Source organism: Sturnira hondurensis, unplaced genomic scaffold (genome assembly GCF_014824575.4).
Source record: "Sturnira hondurensis isolate 20B ecotype Veracruz unplaced genomic scaffold, ASM1482457v3 Scaffold0001221, whole genome shotgun sequence".
NCBI lineage: Eukaryota > Metazoa > Chordata > Mammalia > Chiroptera > Phyllostomidae > Sturnira > Sturnira hondurensis.
In genome coordinates, this window is record NW_028073852.1 from 2,505,939 (window position 1) to 2,520,280 (window position 14,342).

Here is a 14,342-nt window from a genome sequence, read left to right on the forward strand (position 1 = left end):
TGGCAGGCACGGGGCCTCCCGAGCCAGGGCTCGCTGGGCAGTGGGTGCAAAGGCAGAGACCCCTTAGAGCAGGGGGCGCGTTGGGGTTGGCCAGGGGCGGGAGGTCTGAGAGCAGAACACGCCGGTGGGGCCTTTGAGACCCTCGAGTGGCTCCCCAAGGTGAGGGGTGTCCCTCCGCATACCAGGGCCTTTCCCCTGCACTTCTCTCTGTCGTGTTGAGCATTCGGGAGGTCCCGGTCCCGCCCGCTCTTTCTAGCTCAAGGTACTCCGCCAGCGATGTCTTCTCCATCAGGAAGACACGGCTGGGCTTCTGGAAGCCTCCGTGTGTTCAGCAGCTGCCCCTCGGCAAAAACTAATCGTAATCAGTCAAATGTCACACACCCGAGTCCCAGCCTGGGCGGGCCGGCCCATCCTTGCTGAGCACCTGCCCGCCCAGAAGGGCAAGCCCCGCCCAGGCTGGGACTCCCCTGAGAGGAAGGGTGCAGGGTGCTGTTTGTGCAGACAGGGTGGGGGATGCTGAGCAGGCCCCTGGCTGCCCTGTGGGGAACAGTGTCCCAGGGAGTCAGAGACCGACATGTGGCCAGCACGCGAGTGATAAAACCCTTTCTGTCGGCGTTCTGAGAGACTCCTCTCCCAGGCTTTGCAGACCCGGACCCCAGAGACTCGAGGGGCGGCCCAGAGCCGACGATGGCTTTGTCCCCCCACCCGCACCCCACCCTCTGTGAAGCAGCTGGCAGACGGGACCCTGGTCCCAGCTTGGCTGCTCTGTGGAGCAGAGCTCTGTGGGCACTGCTTTGTGCCCACCTGACCCAGAGTGTGCGCCCCCTGCAGGACACCCTGGAGATGTGCACCAAGGAGATTGAGTTCAAGTGCATCCTGTTCGCCCTCTGCTACTTCCACGCAGTTGTGGCCGAGAGGCGCAAGTTTGGGGCCCAGGGCTGGAACAGGTCGTACCCCTTCAACAACGGGGACCTCACCATCTCCATCAACGTGCTGTACAACTACCTAGAGGCCAACGCCAAGGTAGGGTGCGCCCGGGCCCCCGCTCAGCCCTGCCCCCGTTTGCCCTGGTCTTTGCCCAGGGTTTGAAGGATATGACAGATGTGTCTCAGCCGAGAGGAGTGTGCACTGGGAGGGTCGCCTGGACCCGCGCCCGCCAGCCTGATACAGCGGCTGGCCTCTGGTCGTGTCGGCCGCGGGGCAGTGTTTCTGCTTGTTGTCACACTCCATGAGGGTCGGGTGTTTAGGAACTGGGCGGGGCTTCCCCTCGAAGTGCCCGCCCCTTTGGGCGGAGCGAACGGGAACGGATAGGCTGGTGCTCGGTCAACGTGATGCAAGGAGGGAGGGGGATGCCTCCCGTCATTTCCACTGAAGATGCGTGCGCAGCGAGGTGCGCTTGGGTGCGAAGGATGGGAAAGAAAGTGGCGTGCCCTCCAGGAACGGCCGCGAGGGCACAGCAGGCCTGGCCTCAGACTCAGAGGGACTTCAGGTGTGGGACCGAGCCCACAGCGAGTGGCTCGTGCCCCCCCCCCACCGTGGGCGGTGTGGCAGCTTGTCTAAGACCCCAGGGGCTTGGCCACCATCCAGGACTGCGGGCAGTTCCCCGCCTCCCCTCGCCTGACCTTCTCGGGACCTTCGTCCTGGGAAGCGGGGCACTTCCCCAGCACCTGCCTGTGAGCCCTGGGAGGAGGCAACAGGATGTTCCCGGTCAGGCCCTGGGCTCCTGCTCCTCATCTGGCCCCCAGAGCAACAATGGCAAGGACTGTGGCCCCCAGCACCGTCTTAGGCGGGAGAAGACAGGCAGCCAGAGCAGCACTGGGCTTGCCCGGGAAGGCTCCCCCTCCCAGCGCCACGGCCAGGCCACCCCTCTGGGGCACAGTCAGAAAGGGCGCTGGTGCCCGGGGCCCTGGGTCAGAGAGCAGCTCTGCCCCTCACCAGCTGACCTCCCGGAGCCTGGCAACCAAGGCCTGGCCTGCAGGCCTCAGGGGTTCGGCCAGGAAAGAGGGGTTTGGCCACGCCAGGAGCCCTGCTGCCTCCCTCCCTGTTGTAAGGGAGCTGGAGGCAGGTCCAGGAGGGGAACCCAGCCCCCAGTGACCTCTGATGACCTGTGCTGTCTACACCACTTCGGCCTGTGGCTGACAGAGGGGGCCCCCCCAGCCTAGGCGGCCTAGACCTAGGAAGGCAGGGAAACTGCGCCTCACAGGGTGACTGTTGCCCACGTGTGAACTTGGAATGTTGTTTGCTTGTTTGGTTCCCAGGTGAGACCTGGAGGAGGCAGGAGGCCCCAGGGGGCAGGAGCCATTTCCTGCACCCCCTGCCCCACCCTCCACCCCCGTGGGGGCCCCAGGTCTGGTAGCCGCTCTTTGGGGGAAGGGAAAGGGCGGTGGTCTCTGGTTTGAGGGGGTCAGACAGAGCTGGTGGTCACTTCAGCTGGGATGGGATCCAAGCCGAAGGCTCACCCGTAAATGGATGCACAGCCCACAGGAAGGGTGTCCCATCACGGCAGCTGCGGTCTCTGGGGGCACTCGAGTGGGAGGGAGGGGCGGTGTTGCTGGAGGCTCACGCAGGCCCTTCCCACCGTGCGCACACCAGCATCCGGGCTGAGCCCTGCACTCAGGGCGGTGCGGGAGGGCAGGTGGCGATATCGGGCGGGCACTTACTGTGTGCGAACTCCCCGGAAATGTTAAGTGACAACGTCACCCCTGTCCCTTGGTCCTTCCAACCCTGAGGAAGGAGATCTGTGCTTCTCTTGCTGAGTGTTTGCTAGGAACTGAGACTTTCTCCGACTCCCCAGAGGGGCCTGGTGCTGTGTCCCAGGGACCCTCTGGAGACTCCGCCCACAGGTGTCCCTGGGGTTGGCCCACTGTCCCCACCCAGAGGGGACGGACAGGCCCCTGGAGGCAGCTCTCGTGGGGGTGGGGAGGCAAGGAGGGGTGTGCCCCCAGGAGGAGTGGAGCCGCCCCTGAGGTGAGTCAGTAAATCGGTGAACGCCAAAGCAGCCTCTCAGCGCCCCCACCCCCAAGATAACCGAGCAGAGAAAAACAGGTTGTGACAAAACGATGCTTTAAGAGAACATCATCGTTATGACTAGAAATTCCCGAGACCAAATCACACAGCTGATCGACTCGTTTTTATTCGGTGAACTTTGGCCCGTCAGCATTTGGTAACCCGCGGCCAGGGGGTCACCCAGAGAGCGCCCGCCCTCAGTGTGGCGGCAGGAATAAAATGGTGTAAATGATCTCACTGATGACTGTTACACTGACACCTTTGGAAGGCACATTGCTATTTAAGTGGCTGCGGGAACACCTGAAACAACAGTGGCTGCCACTCGTGGCTCCCGTGACACGCCTGTGGCCGCCCGGGCGGGAGGGAGGGAGGGAGGGCGTGGCCGCTCCAGAACGAACCCTGGCTCTGCTGCGGGCGCCGAATCGCGCCGGATGAGCAGCGTTCGGGGAGCAGCCAGCGGGGTGCAACGACCAGGAGGCGGGAAGAACAGGGCGTGGCCACAGTGGCCAAGGCTGCATGGGTGCAGGCGGGCAGCTGATGGGCAGCCCATGGGCTGGCAAGTTGGTTTGCTTGGCTGGACTCCAGGCCCCAGATGGCCAGGACAAGGGTGTCACGGCACACCGCCGGCAGGGTCCCTCCACCTGCCCAGTTGGGTCTTTGCTCTGTGAGCCCTGGGGCGTCCAGGCTCTGGTCAGTGGTCACGTGCTCGCAGCTGGTTGTGCTGGGCTGCAAAGCCCTGAGGCCGTGTGGGCTCAGAGCTGCTGGGAAGGGGAGGATGTGTGAGGGGACTGGGGGCCGGGGCACTGTCCATGAGACCCGAAGGGAGACCCCCACCCCTGGACCAGACGAGCTGGACTTCATGGCCAGAAAGCCACACACGGTGCTCGGGAGTCAAAACCCAGCAGCTGTAGCATCGAACTACTTTGCTGAAAGTGGAGGTGGAGGGGAGGAGTCACAGGGGGCCCCATGCCTCAGAGCATGGCGGACACGGGAGGAACGTGCAGGGGGCGAGCTGGGGCCAGAGGCGCTCGGGGCACCAGCAGGGCTCCGGTGAAGTCACAAAGTACAGAAAGCCAGGGGCTGTCCCCTGCCACCGGAGTCAGATGCACCAGGGTGGGGAGGCAGCAAGCCCCAGCCCGGTGATAAGGGACACAGGTGACCCTGGTGCGTGGGTAAGACACCACTGTGCAGGGACTGTGCAGGGGTGGGCCTCACACTGATGCAGGTGGAGGGTCGGGCACTCCCAGAACTGCCTCCACCCTCTCTTGCAAGGTGCCCTGGGACGACCTCCGCTACCTTTTTGGAGAAATCATGTACGGTGGCCACATCACGGACGACTGGGACCGGCGACTCTGCAGGACCTATCTGCTGGAGTACATCCGGGTGGAGATGCTGGAGGGGGAGGTCCAGCTGGCCCCCGGGTTTCAGATCCCCCCCAACCTGGATTACAAGGTGAGGAGGGCTTCCAGAGGACGGACCACCCGTTAAACATGGACTCACTCCATGAGGCCCGGCGCCAGAGGGCAACTGCGTCCTGGCCGGTGCCCAGCAAGATGCCGCCAGTGGGACATCAGTCACTGAGTGAGAAGTCAGGGCACCAAAGAGAATTTGAAATGCGGCTTCTGGGCAGGGGGCGGTCAGTTCAGTAGCTGCAGAGCAAAGGGGAGCGCCCCAGGAAGGAGGGTCGGGGCCGCAGGTGTGTGCGGAGAGCAAGATGGGGGTGGAGTGTTCTGGTAAGAAGGCCCGGCCAGCGCAGGTCTGCCTGGGCAGCCTGCTGACCTGCTGCCCTTCTCAGGGGTACCACGAGTACATCAACGAGAACCTGCCCCCCGAGAGTCCCTACCTGTATGGCCTGCACCCCAATGCAGAGATTGGCTTTTTGACGGTCACCTCGGAGAAGCTGTTCCGCACTGTTCTGGAAATGCAGCCCAAGGAGACGGACTCGGGCGCTGGCACCGGCGTGTCTCGCGAGGAGAAGGTAGGAGCCTCACGTGAGCCAGGATGTGGGCCCCCAGTTGGCAGTGGCCCTTGGAACCAGTGGGCAGCCACACTCAGACCTCAGAACCAGAGACTCCCGGCGGTGCAGCCTCACGGGCCCGGGGAGCCCTGGGCCAAGCACGCCCTCCGCACGCGGACCCCGGGACGGCCCCCGAGTCATGCAGATGGTGGTGGCAGTGGGCAGCCCCACGAGCACCCAGAGCAGAGCAGCTCAGCTCTGAGGCCGTCGGGACGCTTAGTGTGTCCCCACATGGCCAGCCTACCTCAGCCGCCTCAGCAGGTGTCACCCCTCTGCTCTTTGTAACGTGTCCTAGACATTCGCTGCTAACAACCAGCCAAGTCGTGGGCTTCCAGGGAAAGAGACCAGATTTTTTTGTTAAGGTCTTTATTGGTTTATTTTTAGAGAGAGGGGAAGGGAGGGAGAAAGGGTGAGAAAGGTGGCCTCTCGTGCGCCCCCAACTGGGGACCAGGCCCACAGCCCAGACACACGCCCTGACTGGGAATAGAACTGGCGACTCTTTGGTTCACAGGCCAGTACTCAGACCACTGAACCACACTGGCCAGGGTTGGAAAACAAATTCTTGCCTGGAAGACCCTCAGTGCTATTAGGCCCCCGTAACCATTTTCTTGGTCTAAAGATAGAAACCACAAGTCTCCTGACAGGCAGGGAACGCATCTGGCCACCGGGCAGGCCTGCTCCTGCAGACGGCCAATGTAGAGGACAGAGTCCAGCCCCATGGCCACCCAGTGACCCCACAGGGGAGGAGGCCGAGTGTTTGAAGGCCAGGACACTCAGAGCCTGTTGGCTGAGATTCCCTTCCCCTCATCAGACGTGGTCGTTTTTTGGGCAACTCCACTGCCCTTGCTCCCAGATTCGGGGCTGGGAACGGCGGGGGGGTGGGGGGGGGGGAGGCTCCTGGCCTTGATGCCAGAGGGCAGATGGGCAGTGACAGGGCTGCCGGGGACCGACTTCCAGGTGAAGGCCGTGCTGGATGAGATCCTCGAGAAGACCCCAGAGATGTTCAACATGGCCGAGATCATGGCCAAGGCGGCCGAGAAGACCCCCTACGTGGTGGTTGCCTTTCAGGAATGTGAGCGAATGAACATCCTAACCAACGAGATGCGTCGTTCACTGAAGGAGCTGAACTTGGGGCTGAAGGTAAAAGACACAGGGGCCAGTGGGCCCCCAGACACACCATGGAGATTAGGCTGGCCCCGGACACCTGTGACAAGAGTCGGACCGGCCACCAAGGGGTCAGCTGGGTCCGGACACGTGCTGCAGACATAGGGCTGGCCACTGAAGGGTCAGCAGGCCTGGGGACACATTGTAGGGATCGGGCTGGCTCTGCAGGCTGACTCACCACCTCAACTGCAAAACAAATGACCGTCTGCAGGTGACTGGGTGGCTCCACCCAGCGGTGTTGGCCCTGCCTCCCTGGGGTGGAGCTGAGGGCGTCCAGAGTAGGCTGTCCCCAGCAGGAGGCACCAGTGTGACCCCCATGGGGTGTCCGCAGCAGCAGCACAGTGACCCACATCCCACACGCAGCTACATCAACACACACACACACACACACACACACACACACACACACACACACGAGTGGCGCCCCGCCTTGCCCAGAGCCAGTGAAACCCGGCCCGTGGCTGACAGCCCCACAACAAGCCGAGTGGCACAGCCCTGCCTGCCTGTCTGTCCCTCAGGGGGAGCTGACCATCACCACTGACATGGAAGACCTGTCCACGGCTCTGTTCTACGACACCGTGCCCGACACGTGGGTGGCCCGGGCCTACCCCTCCATGATGGGCCTGGCGGCCTGGTACGCCGACCTGCTGCAACGTATCAGGGTGAGCGGGCGGGGGCGACGCGGGGCCTGGTCAGAGTGGGCCCGGGGCGCCAGCCTGCCGGGAAGGGAGGACGGAAGCGCGAGCAGCTCCCACCGACCCACGAGCAGAGACCTGGCGCCAACGGGGCTCAGGAAGCCACCGTGCCGTCTAGAAGCGGCCAGGTGACTGAAGCAAAAGCCTCTTGCAAGTCCCCATGTCCTCCCCAGCGTGCGGCCTGCCCACCTCGGTCCCGCTCCCCCATGTAAATCGGAGCCAGAAAGGAAGCCAGGCCATGGGCCCCAAGGCACCATTCGCGCGCCCTGCCAAAGGGCTGGTGGAGGCCCCGAGGGACCAGCCTGCCTCCCTCCTCGCAGGAGCTCGAGGCCTGGACGACGGACTTTGCCCTGCCCACCGCCGTCTGGCTTGCCGGCTTCTTCAACCCGCAGTCCTTCCTCACGGCCATCATGCAGTCCATGGCCAGGAAGAACGAGTGGCCGCTGGACAGGATGTGTCTGTCTGTGGAGGTGACCAAAAAGAACCGGGAGGATGTGACCGCCCCACCCCGCGAGGGCTCCTACGTGTACGGGCTGTTCATGGAAGGTAAGGGGCGCAGCCCAGGGGCCCGGGACCAGCTCTCGGTCACGACAGCTGGCCGTGCCAGGAGCGGGGGACAGGCGCTCCGAGCAGACCAGAGACAGGGTCCCGCAGACAGGCCTGGGGGATGGAAACTCGGCTCTCCAGGCAAGGAGCAGGCTCGCCCCCACGGGAGGCCCCGTCTGAGAGGAGGGACTCGGCCCCCCAGGCCTGGGGGCGGGGACCCCAGGGCAGAGGTGCCTTTGGTGGGGGAGTGGTAGGAGGGCCAGGGCTGAGCAGCAGGAGGGGGAAGCCGTGTCCTCGGCACCACCCTGGCCAAGGGCCAGCCCGTCCTGCTGAGCGAGTGGGGCCGCCCTGCGCCATGTCAGGGGCCCCTCCCCCATCACCACCGACAGGCACGCTGCCCTCCTCCGTATTTATTTCGAAATTAATTGCAGACAGGAAACATAACATAACCATCACCGAGGTGGGGACAGACAGTGGCCCGGGCACATGTGGAGGCTGCACAGGACTGAGGGCGCGGGGGTGGAGCCGGGGCTCCTGACCCCATGACTCACGCAAAGCGGTGCTGGCCTGCACTGAGTACGGGCCGGGGACGAGGCTCCGAGCATCAGGAGTGAGCGATGGGGCGAGCGCGGAGTGTGTGCCCGGTGTGCCATGGACAGAGGCAGTCGCACGCGCCCCCCGCGACGTCCGGTCTACAGCCCCACGTTTACGGGTCCTGTGCCCTTGGCAAGCCGGCCACGGCTGGTACGCGTAGGGGCGGGGCCAGGGCAGACAACGGCCTCCCCCGGCTCACGGCCAGCACTGTCTCGCAGGGGCTCGCTGGGACACCCAGACTGGAGTCATCGCCGAGGCGCGGCTGAAGGAGCTGACGCCAGCCATGCCGGTCATCTTCGTTAAGGCCATCCCTGTGGACCGCATGGAGACCAAGAACATGTATGAGTGTCCCGTGTACAAAACACGTGTACGCGGCCCCACCTACGTCTGGACCTTTAACCTGAAGACCAAAGAGAAGGCTTCCAAGTGGGTGCTGGCGGCCGTGGCACTGCTCCTGCAGGCCTAGCCCGCAGCCCGGCCGGACCCTCTCCACTGGTCGTGCTGACCACCAGAAACCCCATCCTGCGACCAGCACTGGATCTTGTAGCAGCCGCAGGTGCCTTCCGTTCCCCTAAGTAACCAGGGCCCCTTAGAGCCACGGGCACCTGAGTGCGGAGGGCGGGGGCAGCGTGGAAGGGGATGCGGGCCAATTAAAGCACCAGTGTCACCAAGTTGTGTCTGAGTCACCCAAGCGGCTTCACACCAGCACCTGATGGCCACCAAGGGCCCTGCACAGGCTTGGGGACAGGAGCCGATTCCTAGCCTCCAGGGCAAGTGTCCCAGGGACCAAACACCCCGTCCTGATCTCCCCAGAGGGCCAGTCAAGTTAATCTCCTCCCACCAGCAGCACTGAGGGTCAGGGCTCGGCCACCACGCCGGCAGCCTGGCTGTGAGCCAATGACCCCCATGGGAGGACAGGAGCTGCCATGCCCACAGTCCCCCAGGGCACCCTCATCCCCATCTCGGTTCCAGCAGTGCCCCCCCACATTCTCAGAGGAGCCGTTTCCACACAGCTGAAGCACATTCCCTCCACTGCCCACGTCCCCAAACCACTGGGAACAGGGACCAGCTTAGCCATGACTGTCCTGGACAGTCACACAAAAACCCCAAGTCCCCAAGCCCCCTTTTCCCACTGGGCAGCACTTCACCTTCCTCGTCTCCAGTCCCCACCCTGTGCCCCACGGCGCATGCCTCCAGAGGTCTCACTGACAACCCGGGCGAGCCCGGCGGGTCGCCAGGCTAGACAGCACTGCCTTCAAACAGCGAAGGGACCTTGATCCAGACCAGCGAGGAGGCCTCTCCACCAACGCCTGTGGTGCCAGGAATAAGCCCGGGGGCAAGTCCCTTACCCCACGGGTTGGGTTGGGTCCCCAACCCTGTCCAGGTGGACGGAGTTAAGGGACCCAACTGGGACACACCAGTGGCTGCGTGCAGTGGCCAAGGGGGAAGGTGCAAGGGGGGGAGTGGCCGCCCCTCCTCACTCGGGGCTCCTGTCCCAGGGGAATGGGGGGCTGCCCTGGGACACACCCAGCTGAGGCCTGTGGTCCTGATAAGCTGCCCCCAGAACCACCAACTCAGTATCTGGCAGCAGGTGGCCAGGCTGCCAGAGGGGGCTGGCTAGGGCTGTGGGGCGCAGGCATGAGGGGACAAACTAGGAAGCAGGGGGCACAGGGAGGCTGCTAGTGGGGCCCACGAACGCCAGGTAAGTCGGAACCCAGAGGGCCCACAGACTGTGGCTCAGCGGGCGGCCCTGGAAGCCCTGAATCACAACCGATTGACCAAGCATCCTGGGCCCGGAGGCAGGGCTGCGGCGGGGGGCGGGGCCAGGAGCCTGACTGCCCAGCTGCCACGTCTGCCGGCCAGGAGGGGTCACTGCAGCCCTTCACGTGCAGGCCAGAGGGACAGCTGTGGGGGGAGCCGGAGAGGAACAGGCCGGGCCCCCAAGCAACTCATTCTGAATCCCTGGTAATAACCACAAAACGGGAAGTTTTCCCAATTTTGCCTTCAGGGCCTAAAACAGTCGTATCACACAACACACTGTGGGCTGACAGAGTTCTCTGCAAACTTCCAGAGAGCCGAGGTCTGGGGAGAGCTCCTGGGGGGGGGGGGGCAGAGACCTGCCTGGGGCTGTATGGAAGGTAATTAGCGGAGGCAAAGGAAGGAGATGGGCGGGGCCCCACATACCCTGGGGGTGTGGCACTGCTCACCCAAAGCCTCTCTCCAAACAGAGCCCGGCCCTGGCACATTCTTTTGGCCTCTCTGATCCAACTGTCCCACAGGACAGTTTACTAACTAGTTGCAAGGTAAACAGGGCTCCCTCACGTGCTCCGGCCCCAGGGAAGTGTGTCCGGCCACCACCCACTTCCAGCCCCAGCCCTGGAGCTGCCTGGAGCACACCCAGGCCTGGCTGTGCGGCTGGGCCAGCCCGTCCTCAAGGGCCAGCGAGGGGCCCTCGGTGGCACCAGCCCCCAGGAGGCAGCACACAGGGACGGGGCTCCATCTCACCCCCAGGAGGCCTGTCTCTGAGTGGGTCCCGGCACCTGGAGATGGGTGACGGGGCACCCTGGCCTTTGACGAGCACCCATGACATGCTGAGGAGGTGACGCAGTAGCGTTTTAAGTGAACCCAACAAAAGTGAGGTTCATTCTTCAACAAAGAGGTTTCAAGGAAAACAAAAGAAACCCACGCATTAAACAGGACTTGGGTAACACGTCACCGATCACAAAGCAGGGGCCCTATCCAGACCTCGGTCAAAGCCACCAAGAAATTGAAAGAAAAAAAAATACTTAAAAAACCAACTGGCGTTTCGAGCCCCTTCCAGGCACCTCACGGCCCAAAGGAATTCCTGCTTAACGTTTTAGGCAGGTGCGATACTGATGGCATGTTTGGGGGTTGGGGTTTTTTAAAGCCTTTATATTCCAGGGGGACCCGAAGGAACCCACACTGTGAACACCGAGCGGCACCAACACCGCGCATGCCCGGCCTCCCCGCCCTGCGCTCTCCTCTCCGACCCGTCTCTCTCGCCCTTCCCCATGAGCCCCAGGCCCCACCACTGCCACCCACCAGGCCAGTGCCGCCAGGGCCTGAGCCCATAAGGCGCATCTGTGGGTGGCGTCTGAACTTGCAGGGCCCAGGACACAGAGGATAGCTGGGGGACACCTGCCACTCACAATGGCCGTGCCCTGCTCACCGCGCCCCCACACCCGGGCAGTTCTCTCGATGGGCGGGGTGCGTGTGCCCCGTCACCAGAGCTGGCTCATGACAGCGCCTCCGTGGCACACGGCACAGGATCGGCAAGGAGCCGAGACCGGGCTCTGGGGATCTAACCCCTAACCCCAGAGAGGCCCAGCCCGACTGTGAGCCAGGCCTCCCGGGCTGAGCATCCCCTCCTCCCGACCCTGCCCTCCCAGCACCTGCTCGGCTTCCAGGGCGGCACACAGGGTCTCCCCTTGTGTCCCGAGGTCACCAGGCCCTGGCCCCTGGGACGCTGACCACCCTGGCCAGCCTGCTACCTGACGGAACGGGGAAGGTGGCCCCATTCAGCATCCTCGGCGCAAGAGACATACACAGCAACCCCCTCCCAGGCGGGACCCCCTCCCAGGCGGGACCCCCTCCCAGGCGGGACCCCCCACCCCACTAGTCCCCAGGAACCGTGCACACGGAGAGGCAGCACCTGTGGTCCTCAGAAGAAGTTCTTGATGAGTGGGGTCACCATCTTCACCCACAGTTTCACCTGCCGACTTGGCTGCTCGAAGGTGGCAGAGGACACCGCACCCGACCTCAGGTACAGCTGTTCCTGCTCCTGCGGAAGAGGAACCGACGGGGTCAGGAGCTGCCCGGGGCCCCGAACAACGTGGCCCCTGGCCCCGTGTCCACGAACAGGTGCACAGGGTCCCCTCTAAACACTCCTGAGAAAAGCTGAGAAGCCCGTGTTCCTGAACCTAGGAGACTGAGACGTGAGTGGAACAGGCAGTTCAGCATCCGAGACACGCGGCTCGTGGAAAAGACGCTTAAAAGTCCACCCTTGCTGACAGGTGCCACCCATCAGGGCCGTTTTTCAAAGGAGATGGCCGAGCGCCCGCAGCGCCATCCCCCGAGGCAGCCAGGGGCCCGCAGCAGCTCCGGAAGCACCACCCCCAAGGCCTGACCCCTCGGAAGGGCCGCATGCAGCCTCGGGCTGAGGGCTCCACACAGAGCCTCTCACTGCACCCACAGAGCCAGGGACAACCGGGAACCACCCGGTGCCCGGCAGCCACTGGAATACGACACACCCGGAGGACAGCCCAGCACTCTCCGCGGGTGGCCGTGTCCCAGAACATTCCTCTAAAAACACAAGAAAGTGCACAGCACACTCAGCAAAAAGACGCTGCGCGTGAAGCCACACACGTAAGCCTAACATCGTGAACCCAGACCCAGGGTCTGCTTCTCCGCCAGCCCACGGGACGGAGACGGGGCCGGCGCGACCAGGCAGTGCCCGGGTCTGCTGATGCTTCCGGCTGGCGGTGCACTCAACAACATATTTCTCAGCCTCATCAAAGACTGCGTGGACGGCCAGCGGAAGCGGGACCATCTCAGAAACGACAGCCGCAGGGGCCAAGGCCCCTCCTAGACCTCCCTGCCCCGGCTGTGAGCCCCCCCACCAAACACCACGGCGGGACCCCACGGCACGGCCCTGGCTACGGAGATGATCTGTCCACTGCAGGGCCAGCACCCAGACGCTCGGTGACACATGCCCCGGGGCAGGGACGAAGGCTGTCCCTGACAGCCCCTCCGGCCCCGGAAGAGCCTTACAGAACCAGATCTGAGTCCACCGCCCAGGGCAGGGGGCCCAGGGCCAAGGAAGTGACACTCTCCGGCCCGGGTCTGCGCAGCCCCCAAACCTGGGTGCCCTTTCCTGCCCCAGCTCTGGCCCTCGGGGCCAGCGGCTGCTGCTGGACCCGAAGCCTGGCTGACAGACAAGCCAGCTCTGGTCTCGGGGGGCTGGTTTGCAGAAGTCTCCACGGACCAGCTCCGGCTTTAAGTTTTCAAATGAATACACAGCCAAGATTCCAATTAAATTACCAGAAACACTTGAGTTTCCTCCCCGACCCCACATGCGGAAGGAGAAGGAAGTCAGCTGAGCGAGGTCACAATGCCATTTGTGGGAGTTTTTCTGGGGTCACGAGTGGTAAACCGTGTTCTCTGGACAAAACCAGGAAGCTTTCAGCGTCAACTGTGTGCGCTGGGCAAAGGGAGGCGCTCCGGGCTCTGATAAAAACACGTCCCACTCCCTGCGCCCACTGTGGCCCCAGTGTGCCCCTCCTGCGCCCCCAGCGGAGCTCCAGAGGCGGCTGCAGAGCAGGGCCCGGGCAGCGGGGTTTCAGGGACTTTCTGGGTGGCTGGGCAGCCCCAGGGTCGGGCACTGGACAGGCCTCCCGGGGGGCGGCTGCAGTCCCCAAACAGTAGGCACATAAGCGGAATCATCAGGAAACACGTATGCATTTCTGAGGCCCAGACACCAGCCTCTAAGGGACAGCAGGGCCTGCCGCCCCCCACCCTCAAAAGCCCCGGGGAGTCAGGTTTGGGAAGAAAGAGAAAACATCCCAAACACGTCGCTTGGGAAAGCTGCTCCTGACCACAACCAGCCCAGCCTTTCCCAAGAACCAGGATGTGGGTTCAGTCCCCTAATCAGGAAGTGGGGTGAAGAGGCAGTCCCAGGGCCCAGGGCTCAGGCCGGGGGCTGCTCCCCTAAATCGGCCCCAGCCCATGAGATCCGGCCTGGCCCAAGGCCAAGCTCACACGGAGACTCGCAGGCCCCCGCTGCAGGCGTCTGTGGCAGCCGGCTCTGTACGGCGGAGACCGGGCCCGGCGCCGCTCGCTGCCACCGGGAGCTGCACACGGGACCTTTCACACCGGCTCGGCTCTGAGGCCAGTGTCCCCAGCTGGAACCTCGCTGCCGGGGTTTCCTTGGTCATTTGCTGGAAGCCCCCCTGTAGCCAGGAAGCTGCTGAGCAGATCGGATTCTCCGGGTGGCCACCCCGAGCATGACCACTGCCACTTCCTGTGGCCCCCGCTCATAAGCCCTTCCCGGCACCATGGCCCCACTCGGCCAGACAAGGTTCCCAGATCACAGGAGGCTGATCCGGGGAACCGTTTCCTCCTGTCCACAAAGGCCCCAGCAATTTCGCAACAGTGACTCCCAAACACTCGAGAACAGAGGCTGCACAACGCCACCAGCTGAAGCCTCGGGGGTCAGGCCCGCAGCAGGGTTACCTGCGTCCCCACCGCCCAGAGCCCCGCCCGGGCTCACACACTCGGGAACCCCTCCGTGTCCTTGGACA

General features: G+C 63.8%; 2 protein-coding genes across 2 annotated transcripts in view; one reads left to right on the plus strand and one right to left on the minus strand.

Moving 5' to 3' along the window:
• DNAH17 (dynein axonemal heavy chain 17) overlaps positions 1-8,841 on the plus strand; it is an 84,036-nt gene extending 75,195 nt beyond the window's left edge. The window contains exons 75-81 of the mRNA XM_037064365.1: positions 832-1,023; positions 4,279-4,458; positions 4,802-4,984; positions 5,981-6,163; positions 6,706-6,849; positions 7,203-7,428; positions 8,241-8,841. Of these exons, the coding sequence (XP_036920260.1) occupies positions 832-1,023; positions 4,279-4,458; positions 4,802-4,984; positions 5,981-6,163; positions 6,706-6,849; positions 7,203-7,428; positions 8,241-8,488 (1,356 nt within the window). The 3' untranslated portion in view covers positions 8,489-8,841. The remainder of the gene's footprint in view (positions 1-831; positions 1,024-4,278; positions 4,459-4,801; positions 4,985-5,980; positions 6,164-6,705; positions 6,850-7,202; positions 7,429-8,240) is intronic.
• Positions 7,822-14,342, minus strand: part of PGS1 (phosphatidylglycerophosphate synthase 1) — a 30,621-nt gene continuing 24,100 nt past the window's right edge. Inside the window, exons 9-10 of the mRNA XM_037064374.1 lie at positions 11,696-11,824; positions 7,822-8,333 (exon numbers count right to left, since the gene is read on the minus strand). Of these exons, the coding sequence (XP_036920269.1) occupies positions 11,705-11,824 (120 nt within the window). The 3' untranslated portion in view covers positions 7,822-8,333; positions 11,696-11,704. The remainder of the gene's footprint in view (positions 8,334-11,695; positions 11,825-14,342) is intronic.